We start from the raw sequence: 21103 nt of genomic DNA on the forward strand, positions 1-21103 counted from the left end.
AGAGGAGAGCTGCTGAGAGAGGGACAAGAGGAGAGAGAAAAAAGATGAGGAGATAAAATGAAACGAGTGGGGAGGAGAGGGGGAATGAGCAAAGAGGAGAGGACAAAAGGGATGGACGAAAGAGAATGCTTCAATAGCTTTCAGCTTCAAAGCCTGCACCTGAGCCCCCCATGATGACGGTGTGGGGGTGTCTGCTCGTATGTATCTGTGTGTGTGGTGTGTGTACATAGGTGGGCATATGGTTTGCGGGGATGAGAGTTGCAAAAAAAAAAGCGCTTATTGAAATGTGTATAAGTGTATTTAAGTTATGTTCACACTTAAGGTAAGCTTGATATATATTTGAGGTTTGCATTTGGGTTACTGAAGCTAGGGTTAGTGAGGTTATAGGTAATAATTAAAGTATCTAAGGTTAGGGTTAAGGTTTCCGAGGTAAGGTTTAGGGTTACTGAGGTTAGGGTTAAGTTATTGAGGTTAAGGGTACTGAGGTTAGGGCTAAGGTTTCTGAGGATACAGTTACTGAGGTCAAGGTTGCTGAGGTTGGGGTTAAGGTTATTGCTTAGGATTTAAGTATCTGAGGTTAGGGTTAAGGTTGCTTAGTTTAGGGTAAGGGTTCCTGAGATTAGAGTTACGATTTCTGAGGTTAGGTTTACTGAGGTTTGGGTTAGTTAGGTTAGGGTTAAGGTTAATAAGGTTAGAGTTACTAAGGTTATGGTTACCGTGGTTACGATTACCGTGGTTAAGGTCGCTGTGGTTAGGTTACTGAGGTTAGGATTAAGGTTACTGAGGTTATGGTTATTGAGTTTACGATTACTTTGTTTAGGGTTACTGAGGTAAAGGTTAGTAAGGTTAGGGTTAAGGTTATTTGAGTTAGGGTTATTGAGGTTGGGGTGAAAGTTACTGAGGCTATGGGTTAGGGTTAAAATATCCAAGGTTAGAGTTAAGGTTACTAATGTGAGGCTAAGGGTTACTGAGGTTATGGATACTGGGGTTAGAGTTACTGAGGTTATGGTTAGGGTTACAGAGTTTTTAATCTAAGGTTTGGGTCAAAGTAACCAAGGCTAGGGTAAAGCTTACTGTGGTTAGGGTAACTGAGGTTAGGGTTCAGATTATTGAGGTTAGGGCTAAGGTTACGGTTATCAAGGTTAAGGTTATTGAGTTTTTAGCTAATGTTTCTGAGGTTTGGGTCAGGGTTACTCAGACAAGGGTAAAGCTTACTGTGGTTAGGGTTACGGATGTTAGGATTAAGTTATTGTTAGGGTTACTCAGATAAGAGTAAAGCCTACTGTGATTAGGGTTACTGGGGTTAGAGTTAGGTTAACTGAGGTAAAGGTTTAAGGTTTCTATGAATTTATATATATTCTTGTTCAAATAATTTTCAGCTACTTACTCTTGTAGAATGTGTTTAGTAAAGAGATAATTATAGACTGTCTTGCATGTACAGCATCTGCCTGCATTTTATTAGTGATCTTTGAGTCTGTATTTGTAGTGGTCATTTGATGGGTTTTTTGCCTTTCTGACCAACCAATGAACACATCTGTTGAAAGATGTCTTTATCTTTCAGGAATTATTTGATTTTGACAAAATCATTCTCTCATTTGGTTCCAGCATTTTCCAACTGTGGTAATTTGGTAAGTTGGAAGTGCTTTAACATCTGTTTATAGTCTTCATTTGGTTGTAAACATTAACTGGCTTTGTTTTCATATCCTCGGCTAGTAAAATTCATGCTCTATTTGAAGTACTTATGCACGATTGTCAGTCTTTGTATGCACCCCTGCTGTTTCTCGTACCCCCTCCCTGCATTTTTGTTTTTGTTGCACTTTATTTATGTCCTGTCACTACTGAACTGTGTATGCCATTGTGTATATCATACATGTATGTTGCCTCTTGGGTCCAAGAAAATCTGCACACTGTAAAAGGCTGTGACTACATTATAGATCTACTTAAACTTGAACTTGGGTTTGCTTCTTAGAGACTTTCATTGTTGTGGAATGTTAGCACAAGGTATACTGTATTTTTAAATATGGTTCAATGTGTGTGTGTGTGTGTCACACTGTATCCCTGTATATATGTGTATAAAAGATTCCTCCTGAGCACTTGTTACATGGTTTCTTGTTGTATTTGATTGTGTGTGTGCGTGTGTGTGTGTCTGTGTCTGTGTGTGTGCACGTGTGTGTGTGTGCGCGTGTGTGTGTCAGTATGTCTTGTCAAACTGTGAGTTGTTGCTGTATGTTGACAGCTGTCTGTTTGGATCATTCCTCTCTCTCATCGTTAAACAGCAGACATAGACCTCCCCGGACCCCCTGCCTTCTGTGTGTGTGTGTGTGTGTGTGTGTGTGTGTGTGTGTGTGTGTGTGTGTGTGTGGCTGTTGTGCTTGGTATTGACAGTGATCATTTTCTCTCTCCCCCCCAAAAAAATAAAAAATAAATAGAAAGATCACCAGCCAGACAGTCAGTCTCAGCATTTTTTTATCCTAGAAATGTCTGCTTCCACCCACATTCAGTTCTTCAGTAAAGGTGGATTTACCTGAAGGTCATCAATGTTATAAAGATCATGAAATCAATTTAATGCCTTCGACCAGTTAGTTCCCTTCACATTCTGGGAAAATTGTACCTCACCTAGTGTGCATATTTATGTGATGCCTCCTGATATGATGTTACTGTTGCCACCAAATGGTTGTTTTTATTCTGCTATTTAGATCACATGTCAAAGTGTCATTTTTCTTCTATTACAGTTGCAACACATGCAACAGATAAAGAAAAATGGGCAATAAAAAAAGGCAAAATATAAATCTTTAATATGCTCAACAACAAATCCATGGTCAAAGATTGAGCAAGAGTGAATGATATGTACTTCTGAGACTCTCTAGCTACCATTTGCTTAATTACTTTTGCTGCAGTAAAATATTTGGGGGAAAGCTAGAAAGATGTTATCTTTTTGTGGGCACACTGTAAAATCCTCATGATGATAAAATGTCTGATGCAAAATAGGACATATACAGGTTCACATGATATTTCATTTCCTCAACTCTGTAAAGCTCCTCAAAATGAAATTTAAATCGTACTTTAATTTCTGTGAAAAAAAGCTGTCTTATTTAAGCTGTTTTATTTATTTGTTTAATTCTGCAAATCATTTCCTGACTGGTGATTTGTTGTTTAAAAGCTTCATTTGCTATTTTGGGATTTGTATTTATTTTTTTTGCTAAGTAATGATTGGTTGATTGAGACATAATATTTGACTGATGGTTTTGAAGTGCTGACACTGGAGACTCCTTAAATAAATGTCAAAACAAACATCAAACAAGAGGCTTACAAAATAATTATTATAGTTTTTTCTTTAGTAAGTACAGTTTAAAGATACATATTACATATTAAACAATGAAAGTGGTATGAAGTGATGTATATACAAACAGAATATAGCATATAAAATAGCAGGAATATACTAAGTAAATAAAATGCTTATGAAAACAAACTATCTGTCTGTCTGTCTGTCTGTCTGTCTGTCTGTCTGTCCGTCCGTCCGTCCGTCCGTCCGTCCGTCCGTCCGTCCGTCCGTCCGTATCAGTACATGTCTTTGTACTGAAATTTTTCGCTACAGGGCTTTTAGTGTGGTACACGTGTTCTGAATGCACTCCTTTTTACATGTCGAACATAGTTAAAATCTGAGTTTTCTCAGGAACTGTCAGGGAACAGTACTCGCAGTGCCTTGCCTTCATACTAATCACCTTCCCTGTCTCCAATCTATGCTCTTCTTTATAAGCCCCACCCCCCATTCTCACTCACTCACCGTCCGATCTACAGTTCATACTAGCAATCATCCCTGGACTTCCCATGTTTCAGATTATATCCGTTTTCCGGTTTGTAAGCTTCTGTCTGTGTACTACGGCAGTACTGACTGTATTCTGGTCTCCGACTCTTGATCTGAGCGTGACAGGAATGTATTAAGTGGCAAACCGCAAGTTCTTCTGCATTTTATGTCCAGCTTCAAGAATTTGACTTAAAAATGAGAAAATCCTGACAAGTCAACATGTCGAGGAAGTGAATGAATGAAGAATGTAAGGAATGAAGACATTTGTTAAAGTATGATGAAATAAGTAGAACAGTTATGTGGATCATATCTTTTGTAAAATCAATATTAAATGTAAAAAAAAACACATTAACACACACACTTGCATAGTAAAGTCTCTCATACCCACTGTCTTTATGAAGTAACTTCACCGTTTTACACACTTGCATACATATCTATATTACCCAAATGTAAACTATTTAATTACATTTTTCCATGTCTTTATTTTTATTTAATCAATTTAATTTGTGCCAATTTAACTGATTAGTCAATTGAATCAATATAATCAAGTGTATTGCATTAATTTTATTTATTCTTTTAAATTTTTTATAAAATATTATATATTATGTAACCAAGCAGGCATTTTATTAAAAATCAATCAATCAATCAATCAATCAATCAATCTATCTATCTATCTATCTATCTATCTATCTATCTATCTATCTATCTATCTATCTATCTATCTATCTATCTATCTATCTATTTATCTATCTATCTGCTAGTCCATCATTCTGTATGTATTTAGTCCGTTTTTAATTGTGAATACTGTATATGATGCATTATTTGAAAAGGTGGATTATGGGTAAGACAGACCTCCACATATTCCTTACCCGACATTTTCCCACAAAATTGATTTGCTGCTGAAATCTATGTCACAATCACAATAGCAATAAAACAGCAGGATCTTTTCCCCAAGTTATTTAACAGATTAATCATCGATTTGGATAAGATAAAAGACAAAGTTCTGAATCATTCTCATTTAAAAGAAAATGTTCATCATCCAGGTCTTAATATTCACAGTGTTCATGTGGAGATGTTGAATGAGCAGAGCTCATCAGGTTTGAAAGGGAAATAAAGCTTTTTTTTCCTATCTGGTATTATTAGTCATATATTATGTGGAACATCTGAATAAGTGGTTACTATAGAAACAATAATGTATTTGAACAAGTAATTTTAATATAGACTTGTGATTCGTCTTGCAGCTGAGATTTACTGCCATAGCTTTTGTTCTAGAAAATCAAATAAAACCTAATAAACACCTTCTGACTAACTAGATTGTAGTTATCTTATAATGAATATAAAGATTTGGACATATTCAGAGAAAAAGATTATAACTGGCTTTTGTACATTTAGCAGCCTATACAAGTAGTCTGTTGTAGGCATTTACGTTTTTCCCTCATGTGTTTTTTTGCAGCCAAAAACCTTTTCTTATAGTGTACAATTAACTTTTATTTAACTTAAATGTTTATTTATTTGCTGTATGTTACAAGCTCAGTTCTAAAAAAATGTTGGGACACTTTCAAAATGTAAATTTAAATAAATGCAGTGATTTTCTTATTTCATAAAACCATATTTTGTTTACAATAGAACATAGAAAACATATCACATTTGTAAAGTGTTTGAAAGAAAAAAAAGGTCATTTTTAATTTGTTGGCTGTAACACGTGTCCAAAAAAAATGTCTGGAAAAGTAAGTGTTACTAAAAAAGAAACAGCTGGAGGAATGTTTTGTTCCCAGTGAGGTTAATTGGCAACAGGTCCGCAAGATGATTGGGTATAAATAGTGTATCTTAGAGAGACAGAATCTCTCAAAAGTAAATATGGGCAGAGGTTCACCAATCAGTGAAAAACTGCATCTACAAATTGTGGAACAATTTCAGAATAATGTTCCTCAACATTAAAATGTGAATACAATCTTATCTACATTACATAATATAATAGAAAAATTCAAAGAGAAATCTCTGGGCACAAGCAACAGCGTGAAAAATGCTTGTGATCTTCGGACCTTGGACAGCACTGCATTTAAAACAGGCATGATTCTGTAAGGAAAATCACTGTAGGGGCTCCTAAACACCCCCACAATACAATTTTGCTATACCATCCACAAATGCAGGGGAAAGTTCTATCTTGCAAAGAAGAAGCCACACGTGAACATGATCCAGAAACCCTGCAGTCTTCTCTAGACTAAAAGCTTATTTAAAATGTAATACAAAAAAGTGCAAAGCTGGTTTGTGTTCAGACAAATAGAAATTGAAAATTCTCTCAAGAAACCATGGACTCTGACATTCTTCCCAACTTTTTTTAGAGTTGTACATGCTGGTCACAAAAAAACGGTTAGGAACATAAGGTACACTATATAGTCAAATGTCAAAACAACAGGCCAAAAGATTTTGTGCTTTTAGTCTCCATTTGCTGTTATCATAACCTCCATATGCCAGACAAGATGTTCCACTAGATTTTGGAGTGAGCTTTTGGAGATTTGTGCTCAGTCAGCTACAAGAGTGTAAAGTCAGGTACTAAGGTGTGTACAGTGAGGAGGCCTGGGATGCAGTCAGTGTTTCAATTAATACCAAAAGTGTTCAACAGGTTTGAGTTCAGAGATCTATTGCTGGCAACTCAAAAGCTTTCATTCCAACTCAAGTAAAGCATGTCTTCATGGAGATGACTTTGTCCACATGGGCATTGTCATACTGAAACAGATATGGATTTCCAAGTTCAATTGAAGGGAAAGTTTATTGCATCCAAAGGCACCTGATTCAGCTGTGTGCCTCCAACTTTGTCAAGTCAAGTCAAGTCAAGTTTATTTCTATAGCGCTTTTCACAACAGACATTGTCTCAAAGCAGCTTTACAGAAATCAACAGTTAAGGTGAATGGTGTGCATTTATCCCTGATGAGCAAACCATGGCGACTGTGGCAAGGAAAAACTCCCTTAGATGTTATGAGGAAGAAACCTTAAGAGGAACCAGACTCAAAAAGGGAACCCATCCTTATTTGGGTGACATCAAGAGTTTGATCATAAATCTTTCAACAATACAGAACACTGGAGAGTGAGAACTAACATGAGCACTGGAGTATAAGATTATAAGTAAATGTTCTTTCAACAGTCTTTGGTATAAAAGTAGGAGCTACTGAGCTCAACATTTGTGATCATCACAGATCCAGCATCAGCTTCTCCATGCCAGAGCCTTTAAACACTCCAGGAGGTCCAATGTCAAACTCCACACATGCAGTGGGATCCAATTGGCACTGGTACGTATCTAGATGGTTCGGGATGTTTGCGAGTTCGGCATCTACTTCTTTAAAGTCCATAATCTTCATGAGGTGGGATGTGACTGGAGCTGGCCAAACCTCAGGAAGCCTCGGGATGGGGAGAGAAAGAGAAGCAGTGGAGAGGAATTAGCGTAGCTGCTGTTCATGATATTAACAGCACAAGTTGATAATGTGCATGTGATCAGATGTTCTGGAGCACAAGGTTATGATGTGATGTGTGTTATGTGTAGGCTTTGCTAAAAGATATGTTTTTAATCTACACTTAAACTGGGTGAGTGTGTCTGAGCCCCGAACACTGTCAGGAAGACTATTCCAGAGGTTAGGAGCTAAATGTGAAAATGCTCTACCACCTTTAGTGGATTTTGCTATTCTAGGAACTACTAGAAGCCCAGAGTTTTGAGATCTCAGGGAGCGTGACGGATAGTAGCGTGTTAAAAGACTGGAGAGATACATGGGAGCCAATCCATTTAGTGCTTTATAAGTGAGTAGCAGTAGTTTGTAGTCTATTCGGAACTTAACCGGAAGCCAATGTAGGGACGATAAGATTGGGGTTATGTGGTCATATTTTCTTGACCTAGTAAGAACTCTTGCTGCCGCATTCGGAACTAACTGAAGCTTGTTTAATAATGGCGCAGGACATCCACCTAGTAACGCATTACAGTAGTCTATTCTGGAGGTCATAAACGCATGGACGAGCTTCTCTGCATCGGATATAGACAACATATTTCTTAGCTTAGAAATATTTCTAAGGTGAAAGAAGGCTGTTTTTGTAACTTGGTCGATATGATTTTTAAAAGATAAGTTGCTGTCTAAAATAACTCCCAGGTCTTTTACTGTTGAACTAGTGGTTACAGAACATCCGTCTAAATGCAGGTTGAGATGCTGGTGCTTCTGTATACTAGTTTTTGGGCCGATGAGCAAAATCTCCGTCTTATCAGAATTTAAAAGTAGAAAGTTGGGTCATCCAATCTCTTATTTCCTTAACACACTCAGTTATCCGGGTTAATTGAGCTGTATCGCCTGGTTTAGATGAGATATATAGTTGGGTATCATCAGCATAACAATGGAAGCTAATTCCATGCCTTCTAATAATATTTCCTAAGGGAAGCATGTATACTTTGTGGTAAGAGTTTAAAGAAAAAACACAGATGGCTGGAGAAGTCAGGGGTCCCAATACTTTATTTGTTGTAAATACAAGCACATTCCAACAATCACTGCTGCTTTCTCACAATGCTTTTTTTCTTCTTCTTCATAATATTGTAATAAACATTGGGTGTTTGACAGGATGAGTGGAATCAGTTTTTCTTTTATTGCTTTAAAGCCATAAATCAACTTGAAGCTAATTGCAAGTTCTAAAGTGTGTAGGGTGTATAAAGTAATAATAATAAAAAAAAAAATTACTAGTCACTTGCTTTCCTCTTTCACGGAAATAACAACTCAGTGAAATCTAGTGAGGCCTGTCACTCTGTCACATGCTAGTGTAAAAACAGAGTTACTCACAGTATTCTTGAAGGAAATCAGTAGGAACGACAAATCAACCGGGAAAAAAATTTGATTTTTCCCCTGAACTACTGTTCCTATAATCTAATATAACTGCAATATAGTTTTAACCCTAAATCACAATCTATGCAAACTACATGTGTGTGTGTGTGTGTGTGTGTGTGTGTGTGTGTGTGTGTGTGTGTGTGTGTGTGTGTGTGTGTGTGTGTGAGAGAGAGAGAGAAAGAGAGAGAGAGAGAGAGAGAGACAGAAAGTAAAAAAAAAATCTAGACAGAGAAAGAGAAAGAGGACAAGGGGAGGAGTGCAAGACCAGCAGAACCTGTGCTGCTGTTTCTGTTAATCTGCCTCTTATCTTCTTTCTGTCTATCCGTCTGTATTTGTTTAATGAATCGAGTTTAGTGTCTCGCTGTCTCCTGCCTGCCTGCTTATGCACACAGATATGTGTAATAGATTCTTTCATATGTTCCTACGTAGGAATTTCTGTTTGCACACTGAGCACTTTGTTCAATGCGTTTCTTTCCAGGTCCTAATTATGAATCATATTATATCATTTTTAAAGAGCTGTACTGTGGATCATTCAGATTGTGGATTGTTATATATATATATATATATATATATATATATATATATATATATATATATATATATATATATATATATATATATATTCAATCTGTAAACTGAGTCTTGTTAAAAGCTACATTTTGCTAAAGTTTCCTCAAACACATTAATCCTGAAGTGACATGACACCTGCATAATACTGCTTATAACAACTGAGAGAATCCTATCTGGACATAGATCTGTGTATTGATTTGATTTAATTGTTTATTCGTCCATCTATCTATCCATTTCTCCATTCAAATTTCGATCCATCTATTTGTACTTTTTTATCTTAAATGATTCATATTTTTAATTGGTTTGTTAATGTATCTGTCTGTCCATCTAGTTATCTATTCATCTATACCTTTGTAATATTTATTTATTTATTACTTTTAAAGACATATCTTATTATACAGTATGGTATAATATTGTATAATCTTCTGTGTTGCACTTCTTAAAAGCGTGCATATAATACAAAAAATGTTTGTGTGTGTGTTTCTATTTCTCTCCTAATTGTGTATTATAATTTTTTTATATTGTTCATTTATTTGTTTTTTTGTTTGTTTATTTGTTTATTAAGTGGATGACACTTTATGCCCCGACTTTCTTTAGAACGTGGGTGTCAAACATACAGGCCAAACTATTTAAATGCAGCACATGTCTCTGCTATTCCATTGAAAGTGATAAGCTCAGGTTGATTAATTCAACTACTAACAGAATGTTTTAATGCTCTATATTTCTTTATTAGCAAGCTGAAAAAGTTAACAGTGTAGCCACAACTCTTTCCTTCAGAACTATTTTAGGGTTTTCACAGCAACCAGGCCATTTACATTTCTTATTATCTTTCAGATAAGAACTCATAAAATCAGCCCATTCAAGCAGAGGTGTTGACACGTCTTCTCTTATTTAAAATTATGTCCAGGTTTTATATATATATATATATATATATATATATATATATATATATATATATATATATATATATATATATATATATTTTGTACTATGTATATTGTATATTTATCCAAACTGATTCAGCATTATTTTGTTATAGTTTTGTGCATCTTTAGCAACTGGGGCTCTAATGGAAATCTCATTGAAAGGGTTACTTACAGATATCTCACAAAGAGGGTTGGCGAGCTCTCTAATGCAAAGGATATGAAAATGTTGATGTTATTGTACACCTGCTAGATGGTTCCAGTGTCATCAACTCGAAATCTAAATGGTGAAAAAGAATATATTATTGGGAATAATTAAATTCATATTTATGGAAAAAATTATATTAAAACGTAAGTCAGTGATTCTGATAGTGTGTGTGAGCGAGAGAGAGAGAGAGAGAGAGAGAGAGCGACAGAGAGAGAGAGATGTGAAGGAAAGAAAAAGTAGGAGACACAATGTAAGGAAAAAGAAGGGAGAAAAGTAAGACCTTTGAATGTAGTAATTAAAACGGTGTGATTGTGGGGAGAGCGACAGAAAGAGACGAGAAAGTCAAGCTGTTGAGCAAATGTGAAATAGAAATAGAATAAAATGATAAAGGAAGAAAGGGGAAGGGAGTAAGAAGGTGAAGAAGGGAAGAAGAATGATTAAATAGTTTTGGAGGAGAAAAAAAGAAGATGCAGACAAAATATTATGTAATTCAGTTTGTTCGAGGAGTAAGAAAGTGAGAGAGAGAGAGTTCTGATCGGGGTAACAAAAGAATGAATGATACACAAGACAAAAGGGAAATGTCTGCATAAATTTGTATTAAAGTTTTCCTAGGTGGACATTGTATTCATTTAGCTATTTGTTTAGTTGTTAAGTGATTCGTTTGTTACTTATTTATGTGTCTGTTTATTTGTTTGTGTTATTAATTAATTAATTAATTAACTTAATTTCACTGGCCCACATAAGGAAGACTATACATATGTTGTAGCGACTCGCTCACGCAAAGGGTGGAACACCTGCACCAGGAGAGCTGTTATTCAGTGTTCAGTGATTGGGGAAAAGGAAAAGTGAAGCGATGGAAGAGGATTCTTTTAAGTCCGCTGATCGGGGCTGGACTGGACCTCGGAGGCGCGTTAGGGTAGCTTCACTCCTGGTCCGAGCCGATCGGTGCCACAACTGGGCCGAGGGAAGCTGAGACCCTGTACCGTCTTTACAGGTGGGTGCTCGGGAACCTCAGCACGTAAGGTGCTCTTGCGGGTCATGGAAGCGGCAATGGTCGCAGCTGTAGCTCTCTCAACTGCAGCTGCCGTCGCTGCTTCCTATAAGGAAAAATAGAGAGAAATTGTCCATTGGTCCGGAGCCAGACATTCTCCAACTTGCTGTCCTCCGTGGCTCCTTTTATACTTTCCACTCGACTCCAGGAGGGTGAAGGGTTGCCTCTCTCCTCATTTGTCTCCACCCATGTTTCGTTGGGATGCTCCGCCCTCCTGTCATGTGCGCCGCAGCTGTACACAATACGGGTGCTAAAGTTGCGCTGTCCATTCAGCACCTGTCTGGCAGTTGTGTTTGGAGCGCTTGCCTGTCGCTGCATGCGAGACGTGAGGCCAATGTCACTGCCTCCAGGGCCAGTGCTACTTGCCAGTATCCCTTTGTCGGGTCCAACGAGAAAATAAATCTGGCCCTTCCCAGGCATTCCACCAGATTGTCCACTCTCGGGACTGAGGCCAGACCCATAAATATTATATATATTTTATATAAAACAATCCACAATCTGAATAATCCATAGTACAGCTCTTTAAAAATGATATAATATGATTCATAATTAGGACCTGGGAAAAAAAGCATTGAACAAAGTGCTCAGTGTTCATAGAGAAATTCCATCGTCTTTATATCTTGCTGTACCAGGTGGGTCATAATTGGTGTCGCAGAGAGACGTCTGCAAACTGGTCCACCAACTCAGTCAGGTCCTGCCACTGTGTAGATGTCAACTCCTCCCTCTTTTTGACCAAGGCACACCCTAGTGGATCTGTGGGGAATATCCAGAGAAAAATCAGCACTGTTTGTCTCAGCCACTTTTGCAAGAGGTTAATGTGGTACACTTGTGTGTTTTTTCTCTTGCCTGGCTGTTGCAGGCAGTACTTCACTGGGCTGACTTTCTCAAGGACTGTAAACGGGCCCTACCAGAGGGCAAGAACTTGCTTGGGTCCAGCAGCAGGACTCGATATGGCCAGTTATATGTTCTTCATTGCTTGGCCTGCGCCTCTTCCATATGATCCTTTACGATCGGTGCTACCTTCTGTATGTGGCTCTGCATCTGTTGGACGTACTCGATCAGTGATCGGTATGGTGCACACTTGTGAGCCATCAGTGCCGAATGGGACTGTTTCCCCCTCTGGCGTGGTGGCCTCCGGCCTCTTTTATTTCTTGTAGTCTTCTGGGTGATGGTTTGTTGGTTAGGGAATCCCGGCCAGTCCCTGCCTAAGAGTAGGGGTAGAGGTAGGTTAGGAATCAACCCTAATATCAGCGGGCACTTACCTTCGCCATTCGCCACCTGGACCCTGACGTTAGGCACCTCGTGTATGTCTCCGTGCACACATGCAACACACAGGCTAAAGTACACAAGTTGGGCATCCCCTGTGAGGTAGGGAGCTACGAGTTGCACCCATCCGCATTTTGGCTAGCCCTCGTGTGTTGTGATGCACTTGAACGTGTGTAAAAATGTTTGTGGGTCGTCCCTCACCGTCATTTTAGTGAGTAGGCATTGCGCTTCCTGTGCCGGGCTGAGGAAGGGGTTGCCATCATCCTCTTGCTTTCTTCGCAGCTGAAGGAGCTCTTGCGTAGCTGCTTGGATTCCGTTCACTATTTCCTGTAGGAATGTCTGTTGCTGGATGTTTGATTCCAACAAGTGTTTAAATATGGGGTCCATGGTGTGGGGCGGGATAGGGATTTCCAGTTTTGTGTTCCAAAACCCGTGTTCTCCACCATGGTGAGAGGTGCTAGCGACTCGCTCCCGTGGAACACATGCTTCAGGGGAGCGGATTTGAATAGTTCACGTGGTATTTATTCACAGTGTACAGGAGTGATTCGGGAAAGGGAGAAGTGAAGCCGTGGAAGTGGATTATTTTTAGTCCGCTGATCGGGGCTGGCTGAAGCTCGGAGGCGTGTTAGGGTAGCGTCACTCCTGGTCCAAGTTAATCAGTGCCATGACCGGGCCGAGGGAGGCTGAGAATCTGAGACCCCATCCCGTCCCATCTGTACAGGTGGGTGCTTGGGAACCTCGTCTTGTAAGAAGCTCTTGTGGGTTGCGGAAGCAGGGTACGCTCAGCCGTGGTCACTGCTGTAGCTCTCTCCGCTGCAGCTGCGGTCGCTGCTTCCTATAAGATAGAGAGAATAATAAATAAATATAGGGTTAGTTGTGGTTACTGAGGCTATAGCTTGGGTCTGATTGGGATTTATAGGCAACCTTAATGATTCTATTAATGTAAAGTCCTCATAAGTATAGTACGGTGTGTGTGTGTTGTATTTTACTGAGGTCATAATTGTACTCTTACTGGCTTTGTTTTACCAGGTACATACATACACACACTCACATCTTCTGGAACCTAAATTCAGAACTTGAGACAGAGACAGAGTGAGAGATGCAAACTGCGGGAGAGAGAGAGAGAGAGAGGAATGAGTGTGCTGACTCGGTGAATAAGAATAAATGAGAGAAGGAACAGTACTTAAAGACCTGCAGCGACAGAGAGAGAGAGAGAGAGAGAGAGAGAGAGAGAGAGAGACAGAGAGAGAGAGAGAGAGAGGGAAGGTAGTTGTGAGAGAAGTGAGAGGTGCTGAAAGGAGAAGCGCTCTGCTGCCTCCCCACTTTAAAAACATCACTCTTATTTTAGAAGATTTGTGCGACCAGTCGACGCCTCCGCCGTCACAACAAGTGATGAACCTGAGAACATGTGCACAGGGAGGAGAGAGAAAAATGTGAGATGGAAGAAGAGAAAGTGGGGATGCTGTGAAGTGATGAAAGAGGACATGAAGGAGAAGAATGAAAGGAAAGGAGGCAAATAGGGAAAAATAAAGTGACTGATAGAGCATGAGGGAGGAAAGAGAGTGGGAGAGGCAGATTGAAGATTAAGAAAGACAGTGCAGGGATTGGAAAAGTGTGAGGAGAGAGAGGGAATGAGAGAAGACAATGTTAGATAAAAACAGAGAAAAGACTTGATTGTATAGGAAAAATGTGATTGTGCATAAAGATAGATAGATAGATAGATAGATAGATAGATAGATAGATAGATAGATAGATAGATAGATAGATAGATAGATAGATAGATAGATAGATAGATATGAAGGAGAGATAATGGAGAGCAAGAGGGGTGGAGAAGGAAAGAAGAATGCTAAAATGGTGGTGGTGGAGCAAAAGAAGGTGTGGAGAGAAGATAAAGATAGACAATGGAGAAATGTTGCAACTGATTGTTTGTGTGTTAGAGTGAGAGAGAGAGAGATTGAGAGAAAGAGGAGTGAGAAAGAGTGGGAGATGAAATATGAGAAGAGCAAACAGGGAAATGGAAAATGGAGTGTAGGAGAGAAAATGAGAGAGAAAAAGGGAAGGAATGAAGGAAAAACAGGAGGTTGAGAAGAAAAGAAAGAGTAAAAAGACCAAATAACCAGGAAGACAAGAGTTTCAGCTGTATGAGGGAGAGAGAGAGAAAGATAGAGCGAGAGAGAAAGAAAGAAAGAAAGAAAGAAAGAAAGAAAGAAAGAAAGAAAGAAAGAAAGAAAGAAAAAAGAAAGGGAGTGCTTGAGAGTGATGAAAGAAAAAAGAGGCAGAGAATAAAGAGAAAAGCAGAATGGGAAAAATAGCGATTGATCGTGTGTGAGGGAGGAGGAGGGAGATTACAAATGCATGTCATTATTTGGCTTTTGCAGTGTGGTCTTCAAGTCATCAGAGACCACACGTGTGCACGCGCACACACACACACACACACACACACACACACACACACACACACACACACACACAAAAGGTTCTTCGTTTAAATCAGTTTGGAGCTCCAGACAAATCTCATCTCTCTCACAACGCTCTCAGCCCTCACACTGCAACAGCACCCCCTAGTGGAGACAGCCTTCTCCAAGCATTATGGTCCCCACAAACACACACACACACTCTGACAGAGATATAGAGATATTCAACAGGTATGAAGTCACAGCACTTCTTGATTAAAGGATAGAAATAAAATATGAACGTCATAGCAGTGAATAGAAACGTGTTGAAGGTGCTTTTGTCTCACAAACTTATCACAAATCTTTCTGTTCCAGTGAAAAGAGTTTAAAACTAAAAATTTTAAAAATTAGCTAAAAAAAAGGAAAAAATCAGCTAAAGAAAAAAAAAAGAAAGCTGGTTTTTACTTGCCACATGCACATTACAGCAAACTGAAAAATCTTTCTTTACGTATTCCAAAAATGTTAGGAAGCTGGGGTCAGTGCGCAGGGTCTGCAATAAAAACCTTATGACCGGGTTATAAGCAGTTGTAAGAGGTGATAAATGATATGATGGATGATTGTTAATGGATGATGATTGCACGCTTTGTCTGCTCATCATTGCGCATTTACAGCAACTCCTGCTGTTCTGTGGTTACTCTGTACTCGGCAAAATGACCATTTGTACATTGGGACATTAGGATCAGAAGGACCAAGCTAACAAAATGGGTCACAGCTTTGACCATCAGTAAAGTTGAACAATTTTAAAATATATTTTTTCCTTAATAATATATATAAATATATGTAAATAGTATTTTCATTCATTCATTCATTCATTCATTCATTCATTGTACTAATAACAATAATGACAATAATATTAATGTATTGTTAAAAAAGCAAAGTAATAAATAATTAGTACACTACATGAACAAAAGTATTGAAAAACCTGACTTTTCCAGTCACATGTAGTTTTTCTCCAAACTGTTACCACAAACTTGGAGGCACACAATTGTATAGGATGTTAAATAGTTCCAGCATTGTAGCCGCTTTCTACAAAGCAAACTCCATTAAGATATGGTTTCTATAGGTTGGAGTGGAAGATCTTGATTGGCCTGCAATAGAGCTTTAACCTCAACCTCAACTGAAGACCATTGGGATGAATTGGAATGCAGACTGCACCCCAGGCTTCCTCACCTCACCTACATCACCTGATTGTACTAAAGCTCTTGTGGCAGATTGAGCACAAATCTCCACAAGCACACTCCAAAACCTAGTGAAAATATTAGATATTCCCCAAAGAGTGGAGGTTATTATAAGAGCAAATGGGGACTGCATGTCAAATGTGTTCCCTTTTGCCCATGTATGTTAATGTCGCTGATATAATTCTGAAACTAAAAAATAAGATGTTATTCCAAAATTTCTCTCAATATAATTAATATTTATTGTTTGGTTTGTTGGTTGGTTGATATTTTATGAATTCTTCTTAATTGTATGTCCATGTTAGTTTTGATAATTCTGTGCATGTGTGTGCATTAAAAGGGAAGAAAATGACATATCTGTTATAAACAGAACCTTCGTCAAAAGAGTCAATGTGAGGGTAATAATTTCAAAACAAGTGAGTGTGTGCCATGTTTGCTTTTCAAGCTACTTTAAATGATTAAAAAAGGGGTTTAGTGAAATTGTTTTAGCTTAGGGTTCCAGTCATGTACACTTATACTGCCAGAACAGTAGATCAGATCTAGGAGATCAGGGAATATCAAATTACCCAGCTTGTAATCATGTTACTTGCATTTTAATTGTGACTTTTTTATAATGAAGTCTGGGATTTGGGGTATCTCAGTGTATTCACATGATCTTTCAAATATCATTGAATTTTCTAAATATTATATGTCACAGTATAACACTATTTCTGGTGCTAAGAAGCAGGTTAGAAAATAAAATCTGTCTGCTGTAAAATGATGCAATTTGTACATTTGCTGCAAAATGAATTGTGTAAATTGTAATGAATTACAAGTGTGACTTCAGGTTGGGTTACATTTCTCCTCCAGATATCTATACGCTGGATTACAGCTATCATACAGCATTTTCGGTAAATGACACCAAATATGTGTGGCATCCTTGGGAAAAAAAAATTAATCATAAAAAAAAGTAGTTCAGAAAAATGACAGGTTTTCCTGCACGGAAATGTGTTTCACTTGTGGAGATATCTCCTCCAGAAGCTCTGCTTACGCACGAATATGAAAAACGGGGAGAAAAAAGTGCATTAAAGGTTTGATTCTAACTGCAGTGCAGGAGCGTGACAGATGCTCTTTTTGGCAGCCGATATCTGATTACAAACTGAATTAAATTAGGCTTACGTCGGGCTCGCAACATCACGTAGATATCAAATGCTTTGATCAAAGCGTGACATTCACTGTGAGAGTAAATTGCATTTCCAGTGAGGTTTTAGATATCTTTTGGTGTCTGTACACTACATGATATTTAAGAGAATATAGACTAGGTAAAAGTCACATATATTTTTAATATCATGTTCTTTTTGCATACAATACGGGACTGTTATGGTCACATTTCAAATAATACCCTTTTGTGTGTATATATATATATAGTACAGACCAAAAGTTTGGACACACCTTCTCATTCAAAGAGTTTTCTTTATTTTCATGACTATGAAAATTGTAGATTCACACTGAAGGCATCAAAACTATGAATTAACACATGTGGAATTATATATGGAATTATATACATAACAAAAAAGTGTGAAACAACTGAAAAATGTCATATTCTAGGTTCTTCAAAGTAGCCACCTTTTGCTTTGATTACTGCTTTGCACACTCTTGGCATTCTCTTGATGAGCTTCAAGAGGTAGTCACCTGAAATGGTTTTCCAACAGTCTTGAAGGAGTTCCCCGAGAGATGCTTGGCACTTGTTGGCCCTTTTGCCTTCACTCTGTGATCCAGCTCACCCCTAAACCATCTCGATTGGGTTCAGGTCCGGTGACTGTGGAGGCCAGGTCATCTGGCGCAGCACCCCATCACTCTCCTTCTTGGTCAAATAGCCCTTGATGCCTTCAGTGTGACTCTACAATTTTCATATATATACATATTCATACATATATATACACATACAGACGCTTCCCACTTTACGATAATTCACTTTATGAACTTAATGTAACTCGTTCGTAAGGTGGGGAGCGTCTGTATATATAATGAGGTGGTATTGAAAAAAGTTTCAAGACTCTGTTTACAAGAACGTACTTTATTTATCTATGTTTACACACAATCACCTTCAAAATAGTTCCCTTGCACAGCAATACATTGCTCCCAGTGGATATTTATCTTCGAGAAGAGTTCGCAGAAGCCAAATCTGGCAAGTAGGGTGGGTGCGGAAGTGCGATCATGAGAGAAACTCATGTGAGGAGATGGTCAGACACGTGGTCAGAATAGCAGACGTGGTAATGCACTCGGTCAGAAGAGCACCAGATGCACAACTCCCAATGTACACAGGACGATGTCTTTTGCCACATTGACTTATGAAGGTTGGTTCTTCCTGTGACTGTGAATGCTGCCTTGTGCTGCCATCTGTTACAAAACCAGTCTTAAAACTTTTTGATACAACGTGTTGTATATATATATATATATATATATATATATATATATATATATATATATATATATATATATATTAGTGTTTATTCACATGTCCATGGATGCATTAGTGAGTCCAGACTCTGTGGGTCAAGGAGGCTTGGGGTGCAAATGATGTTTCATTCCTTTTCTTTTTCATCCACAGTGACATCCAACAGTTCATTTTATTGATACATTTTTTGTAAAACTCATACGTTACAACATAACAGCTCCTTCATTAGGTCTCTCCTACTGACTCTGTATTTCAGTTCCTCCATCGAATCCCTCTATTGTTCTGGACTCAGAGGAGCCGTGGGTGGAAGGTCAGGAGTACACAGTGACCTGCATCGCCCCAGACGCCAAACCGGCTGCTGATGCCACGCTCTTTAAAGGTATGACCACATTTAAACATTAATAAAGACTTTTCAGATGCCAGAATATTATCAGACTGTGGATCAGGTACTGTACATCTGGCCTTTAAATGCTCTAAGGCACGCCTTAAGAAAAACATGCTGTTTTTAGATGCTGTTCCTCAAGACACTTCAGTCATTTCTTTATTTATTTGTTTTCAGTACTTGAAAAAGCTCTTGCTTCTGGCTTGGTTATGTATTTGAGGTTAGTGGGATGTTTTCTGACTGTTTTTGTTTGGAAGACTTTCAGAGATTCTGAGAATGTTGTACACAACGTTTGAGTAGAATGTTTGAATGTTAATGCAAATGGTGCTACAACATCTAAGGTAGGGATGCACCGAATATTCGGCCACCGAAAATATTCGGCCAAAAGACTTTGATCTTTGAAAACACGGGCGAAACAGTTTGTTGTGATGATGCAAACACAAACCGCGCCCTGCACGTGCTTGTCGGTGTGGACGTATTTCTTTATATCTGAGAAAGACCCACGGATAGCGGTTTGCAAAACATGTAATGCCGAAATTTCAAGAGGGGGTGCGTCTGCAAAGACTTTCTCCACGTCGGGTTTAATTTATCACCTGAAATCCAAACATCCGATCGCTATGATGAATATGAGAGGAACGCGGCACAGAAAAGCAAAACCCCTCCGAGCACGCGCACTCCCTCTGCGGCGGACGTTTTTGAAAAGGCAGGAAGTTTCCCAGTGATAGTGTTGTATTGTTGTATCTTTAAGCAGTTGCACTTGTTCTGAATGCACTTTGTTTTTATGAAAGAAACATATTTAATTTTACAACCTTTCAGCAGGCCAGAGGGCCTGTACATTATTATTTAATGTACACATGAGTGCATTTAAGTTAAACATTTAAGTTTGAATTTTAATTTATTTTATCCTGTGCATTGTTGCAATGTGCTATAAATAAATATTTTCATAATTTGTAATTGATTTATTCTTTGAAACAAAAATTGAAATGCTTTGATTTGAGTAAGGTTAGTACACAGTCATAGCCATAAATGCAATGGTAATAATAATTGGCATAATTTCTTTCGGTGTTTCGGTTTTCGGCCTTGCTTTCCTCTTTTTCGGTTTTCGGTTTCGGCCAAGAATTTTAATTTCGGTGCATCCCTAATCTAAGGGGAGTTGAATGCTGGGTAAAAAGTCACTGACTGACAAATCTAAAATACCAGGCATGTGACATTGAAACGCTCGTCTGGCCAAAACGATTGTGTCTCACATTTCGCAGCCGGTGTTGACTTTTGCACAGTCAAGCACCACTCACATTTTCTTCAGGAAATGTCATATTTTAGCATGACTTTTATTATAGTTACAAACGTGTAAATAACATTGTGACATAATTCATAGTGTCAGAGATGATCTCTTTTCATGCTGAGCCCAACATGCCAGCTCATGGGGATCGAGTTAGTGTGTAGCACTAGCTAGTGTGTAGCACAGTGAGCTAGTGTGTAGCACATTCTATTCTCTGTTTCCATAAGCTTTTCTTTAGAATTTTTCTACTATCTCCAGCCTTGTCTTGTAAATTGTCATCTCCTTCATGTGTCATAAATGTTTATAACAGTTATTTTTTCGTTTACCTTTTTATTATTTTGTACATATAGAACCCTTTGATTCGTACAATTTTGTTCCACCTTTCTTGCTTCATGGTTTGCCAATTTTTATTTGGTTTTCTGGTTTCTCGCTCTTTTTTTGCCTCGTTCATATTTCTTGCTGATACCTGGCCCAATTTCTGTTCGAAGTTTTTTTTTCTGCCTGCAGTTTTAGATTGTTTGCCTGTTTCTATATATTATAAATGTTCTTATCCATCACTAGCATCTGCTTCAGCTTCTTTGCATTTGGATTACATGACACATAGCAGCAGATGTTTTTTTGAAAGTTATCAGAATTGCTACTAAAACATTTTTTGGGGAACGAAATGTATACCTTCTATACCATATGCATTTACAGAAAGT

At 38.3% G+C, this 21103-nt stretch overlaps 1 protein-coding gene across 1 annotated transcript in view; it reads left to right on the plus strand.

Annotated features, from left to right (window-relative positions):
- nphs1 (NPHS1 adhesion molecule, nephrin) overlaps positions 1-21103 on the plus strand; it is a 146763-nt gene that overhangs the window by 38775 nt on the left and 86885 nt on the right. Inside the window, 1 exon segment of the mRNA XM_046862206.1 lies at positions 18998-19120. Coding sequence (XP_046718162.1) covers positions 18998-19120 — 123 coding nt within the window.

Source organism: Silurus meridionalis, chromosome 12 (assembly GCF_014805685.1).
Source record: "Silurus meridionalis isolate SWU-2019-XX chromosome 12, ASM1480568v1, whole genome shotgun sequence".
NCBI classification, from domain to species: Eukaryota; Metazoa; Chordata; class Actinopteri; order Siluriformes; family Siluridae; genus Silurus; species Silurus meridionalis.